Consider the following 5,788-nt stretch of genomic DNA (forward strand, 5'->3'; position numbering starts at 1 on the left):
CTGAAGACCAAAAACACAAAGAAAGCCCACACAGAAAAGACAGAAAACTGAAAAGATGCATACTGTGTTTCCATTTTTATGTCTGTATTCAAGCAGTGCAGTTATATGTGGTACAGCATTTGATGTTGATCTCTCAAAGGACTCTTCGAGTCAGCAGTTATCATCTTTTTATAGCTCATAGAATGAGCAAATCAGCTGTGCCATCATTTCTGGAATTTGGGCAGGACATTACTGAATATGGTGAGAACTGATTTGTTATGACTTGCTTGTATTATGTTCTCATTTTCTACTTGTACAGAAATAATTAATCAAGAGGTAGCTGGTACTGAAAACACTTGGTCGGTTTGCATGACCCATTCTAAAGTGCAGCACTGCAGCCTGAACACATCTGTTATCTGCTGTGAAGACTGTATTCCCGAACAGCTCTACTGTCACAGAAAACTTCACACCTGAACAACTGAGAGCTAGTTGTGGAGGGATTCTTTTGGCCCACACCTCCAACAACCTCCAACAGGAATCAATGGTAAGTCCAGTGCAACAGTTATAGATAATAATATTATATATTGTTTATTGATTTACAACACCCTAAATGATTTTGTCCCTCTGGTGTATTTTAGGATCAGTCAGTGCAAGTTTCTTTCAGTTGAAACAGCTCAGACTTACATTTTAGTCTGGGACTAGACTTAAACCTTAAGGCTAAATTTTGTAAACAATACATATAATTACCATGATTGTTTTAATTAAATACTGCTGTAGAATTATGCATGCAATATGAAAAAGTCAGTTTGTAATGAATCAGAACAGTGTCACAATCATAAAATAACATTATTGTGGGTGATTATTATAATCATTTAAAAAAAAAAAATGTCTTCTGTTCAGCTGCTAGAATCCTCACTGAAAAATTGTCTAGCTCCTGCATAGCCATAGCCGCGCACTTGTCCATGTTGGGTGTCCAATCAGTGCTCTAGATTAAGGTGAAGGGGCTGGAAGAATGGAGCGAAAAGGTTAACTAGGAAGGAGGAGGAGAGCGTGCGATCATCTGGTGTTATATTGTTTCACTAAATTTATAGCATAAACAATGCTGTAATGTGTTACTGTAGTTAGTGTGTTTGTCAAAACGAGAACGGAAACTTGTACTACGGAAACGGGTAAGACTTATTTCATCCCGAAATATTCCTGGTTGTCTTTATTCCAGCCGCCATTTACTAACAGTGAATGGACTATTTACAGAGACTGAACAGTGTCTATCTTGCTCGGATGGATTGTGTGTTCAGTTGGCGAGTCGTCGAGGATTCGTGGCAGTTTCATACGAGGATGATTCCAGATAGACTTCTGTGTTAACGGGTGCTCAGAATTCCTTTGGCCCTGAGGAAATCACCGTTATCGAGAGTTGAACGGATATCTAGCACCGGGAGGTGAAACACGCTCTTCTTACTGGACTTAAATGTATTTTTCCCCCCTGTGTTTGCTCCGTGTGGAGTGAAGTGGTCTTTTATTTTTTGATCACAGCGTACCCCAGCATCAAACAGGCCTGCAACGTAAAAACGGAGATTTTCATATTGAGTTAATTTTAGGGTGAGCTCATATTGCCGGCTTATTATTTGGGTAGAGTCTTTGAGTTTTGAGAAAGAGTTTGGGTGCTCAAATCTTAAAGGTTTTAAGTGCTATAATCAGGTCCCTGGTGCATCTACCAACCAAGGAAACGTGAAAAAGATTGACCCAGTAACTTTGCTTTGGTAAGCTTTTTTCTGCAAGCGTCTGAGAAAACGAGCGCGTCTGATTTCGCTCTCTTGGTGACGTGGCAAAGGGATCTCATTATAATATTACCGCCCCTTAATCTGTAAGTTTCCACCCACGGCGCCATCATTTTGATTTCTCAAGCGACAACGGTGTAGCAGCTCTAATGCCATGGAGAAAGTTTGAGCAGAACATGCTAACTGTTCTGTCTTTGGCTGCACAGACGAGCACAGAACACTATTTAGAGTCCCAGCCAGAGGAGACAACAGAGCAGTGGATTTATTGATGTATTTACTGTATACTGCTGCTGCCACACAGATCTAAAATAAACATGCGATTTATTTCCCAGCTGTTTACCTTCACAGACATAACCGACTGTTTTTGTAACTTGTGTTATATAATAAATGATCTGTGGAGTATTTTGAGCTGAAACTTCACAGACACATTCTGGGGACCCCAGAGACTTATATTACATATTGTAAAAAGGGGCATAATATGTTTACTTTTAAAATATGTGAAAAGTGGTAAATTTATATTTTTTGGGATTTATCTGTGAATTTGTGAAATTCCTATTGTTTATTTACCTAATTATTTTATTTTACATTGTGAAAACCCTGAAACTTGATTATTTTACATTCATTTAAGTAAATTGTTAATTTCATTATACTTGAGTGTGTTATGTGTATTAATTCGAGTTAAACAAAAGGGGTTTTATATATTTAGACTACTTATTAGTAAAACCATTATTTTAGCAACAAGAGAAACACTACACTCCCATTTTTTTTATTGAGTATGTGAAAGCAATTTAATCTTAGGGGACCCAAGGAAAGATCTTACAAACAAAGTTACACAAAAATAAGTTACAGTGAGTAAATTATCACAATTAACTCACCACTACCAAGTTTATTAATACGAACCCAGGGCGCTCTCTTATCTACCTAGAAAGGAAAGGGTAAAAAGCGCTACATATGATGTATGAAGTGCATTTTATGTCATTAAATGCTAAAGCATCTACTAATTGAAACACTGAACACAAGCTCTGTCTTATTAGGCCGTATGCCTTAAATGAATGAGTAAGGAAAATAAAACATGGTGTCCTTGCTCATTCTCGCAAGAGTACATTTTTGAAAGGGTACAGGTCTGTCTGTGAGGTGATTCTCCTATACGTGCTGAGATGTCATGCAGAACCAGGATCAAAAGTAAGCACAATTATGATTTGTTCCAGTTGATCTGAATTCACACTTGAGTTTGCTTTTGAGTTTAACGTTGAGAACGTGAGCCGATAATCCAATACACAATGTTTTGAAAAGATCCAACAACACGTCCAGCAGCTGCTCCAATAAAATCTCTATAGTGCCGACAGCCATGAACTTGTTCCAATAATGATTGTAGTTCAAGGTAACCGTCAAGGCTGTCTCCTATTTCTAGTAAACATTTCTGCAATGCCTCTTCTTTTGTTAGTTCCCTTGTTCCAAGTAGAATGCTCTCCTGATGTTTTTCTTCCATGTTTTTCTTCCTGTTTTCCTTCTCCTCTTCATATAGTTTCTTCTGTTCCTCTAGTTTTCTCTGCAGCTCTTTTTGTAGCTTTTCATCTTTTTCTTCCTTTATCTCTTTTTCTTTATTTATTAATTTGTCTTCAATTTTTCTCAGTTCATTCTGCATCTCTTGTCTTTCTCTCTCATTTTTTTTCTTCATTTCTTCTATTTCTGCTTCATATTTGGCTGTCAGCTCTTCTTCTCTTCTCATGGTCTCTTCTTCTTTCTCTTTTATGATTCTCTCCTGTCTCTCTCTGATGTTCGTTACCATCTGCTGTAACATCTCATTGGTGTAGAAACTATAGTCACAAGAGGGTTGTACTTGTTCATCGTGAAAAGCTTCAGTGTTTTCTCTGTTGTACTCTTGTAAAGCATTATCTACTTCTCTCTCAAGTTTTATGAGATATTCACGCTCTGCTTGTTCCCTTGTTTCACGCTGATTTTTCTCCCTGAGTTTTTGTTTTTCTTTCTTATGTTTTTCTTCCAGGTATTTTATGAAGTTTAGTTGTTGTTCTCCCAAAGCCTTTTCTTCTATTTTATTTTCTTCTTCATGTAGTTTCTGTTTCTCCTCCAGTTTTCTCTGTAGCTCTTTTCGTAGATTTTCATCTGTTTCTTTCTTGATCTCTTCTTCTCTCTTTTTGAATTCTTCCTCACTTTTTCTCAGTTCATTCTGCATCTCTTGTTTTTCTCTCTCCTTTTCTTTTTTCATTAGTTCTTTTTCATCTTCATATTTGGCTTTCAGCTCTTCTTCTCTTCTCTTGATCTCCTCTTCTTTCTCTTTCATGATTCTCTCTTGTTCCTCTCTGATGTTCTTCTCCACCTGCTGGAATGTCTCATTGGTGTAGAAACTCCCTCCATTTACTGCTACCATACAGTCAATCTTATCCAGCAGCTCAGAAACCTGCGTCTGATCTTTAGTGTCTTTGTTATTGAACACATGGTATCTCTTTCCACACTGATGGATGAGGTACTGTAAGTTTTCGTCATCTTCAATAAATTCTTGAATTCTTTTTCCTCTAAGATCATCTCCTCTGGTGAAGAGCACCATGGTATACATTCTGGATTTGTCTCCAAACATGTCCTGGATCATCTTCACTGCATCTATCTCCTCTTGAGTGAATCGTCCCAGTTGAATCACCAGCAGAAACACATGTGGTCCAGGTGCTGCCATTGAAACACACTTCACAATCTCCTTCCTGGTCTCAACATTATCAACTCCAGTATCAAACAGGCCTGGAGTGTCGATCACAGTTATCCGTCTTCTGTTGAACTCAGTCATTTCTTTCTGACACTCTCTGGTCTCTGAGCATGGAGCAACTTTTGATTTAAAAGCTTCTCTTCTCAGTATTGTGTTTCCCGTTGCACTTTTCCCAACACCCGTCTTTCCCAGCAGCACAATCCTCACTTCATTACCACCATCATCACCATCACTGTTTGTTATACCTGCTAATAGCAAAAGCAAACACAGTTATTACAATGATATTCATCAAAAAGTATTTCACTCCAAAACATCTTCTCATCTGGTATTAAAAGGTGTTTTTTGTGTTTAAATTGTCATTAAGCCGCATTATGGAATTGAAGGAAATCAGAAATATGCCTCATTGTTGAAAACTTTATAATAATTACAAGAACAAACAGCTGCTTCTTTGTAATCTCCCACTTACTGATTTATGTAAGGAATTATGCCATAATAGACATGTTTTAAAATGAAAGGATTAGTTCACTTTCAAATTAAAATTTCCTGATAATTTACTCACCCCCATGTCATCCAAGATGTTTATGTCTTTCTTCAGTCGAAAAGAAATTAAGGTTTTTGATGAAAACATTCCAGGATTATTCTCCTTATAGTGGACTTCAACGGCTACCAAACGGTCGAAGGTAAAAATTTCAGCTTCAGCGCAGCTTCAAAGGGCTCTACACCAGACGAGGAATAAGGGTCTTATCTAGCGAAACGATCAGGTCATTTTCTACAAAAATAAATAAATAAATGTATATGCTATATAATGCACGTCCATGACTTCACGTAATAGGTAATCACTTTGAAAAGGTCACGCTTGACGTAGGCGGAAGTACCAACTTAGTCAGTGTTTATAAATCTGGAGAAGGAGGACCGTTCAAAAGTTGTTGTATGTTCAATGACACATATTCAAATTTGTTGTAAATGGCGTTTGACTTAGTCCTTGCACATTCGACTTGTAAACACTGAGTTGGTACTTTCGCCTACGTCAAGCGTGACCTTTTCAACGTGATTACATATTACGTGAAGTCATGGACGCGCATCGCAGAGCAGTGCAATGCGAGCATTTGTTTATAAAAGCATATACATTTTTTATTTTTTTTTGTAGAAAATTACAGATCGTTTCGCTAGATAATACCCTTATTCCTCGTTTGGTGTAGAGCCCTTTGAAGCTGCACTGAAACTGTCATTTTGACCTTCGACCGTTTGGTAGCCGTTGAAGTCCACTATAAGGAGAATAATCTTGGAATGTTTTCATCAAAAACCTTAATTTCTTTTC

The 5,788-nt window shown here is 37.5% G+C and overlaps 1 protein-coding gene across 1 annotated transcript; it reads right to left on the reverse strand.

Moving 5' to 3' along the window:
* Positions 1-2,997: 2,997 nt before the first annotated feature.
* Positions 2,998-5,542, reverse strand: LOC107750948 (golgin subfamily A member 6-like protein 22). Its single transcript, XM_016566530.1, has 2 exons — positions 5,533-5,542; positions 2,998-4,718 (listed from the first exon to the last, which is right to left on the reverse strand). Exons 1-2 carry the CDS (start codon positions 5,540-5,542, stop codon positions 2,998-3,000), a joined length of 1,731 nt encoding a protein of 576 aa, XP_016422016.1.
* Positions 5,543-5,788: the final 246 nt, after the last annotated feature.

The sequence above is a fragment of the Sinocyclocheilus rhinocerous genome, unplaced genomic scaffold (genome assembly GCF_001515625.1).
Source record: "Sinocyclocheilus rhinocerous isolate Xijiao unplaced genomic scaffold, SAMN03320098_v1.1 scaffold2920, whole genome shotgun sequence".
NCBI classification, from domain to species: Eukaryota; Metazoa; Chordata; class Actinopteri; order Cypriniformes; family Cyprinidae; genus Sinocyclocheilus; species Sinocyclocheilus rhinocerous.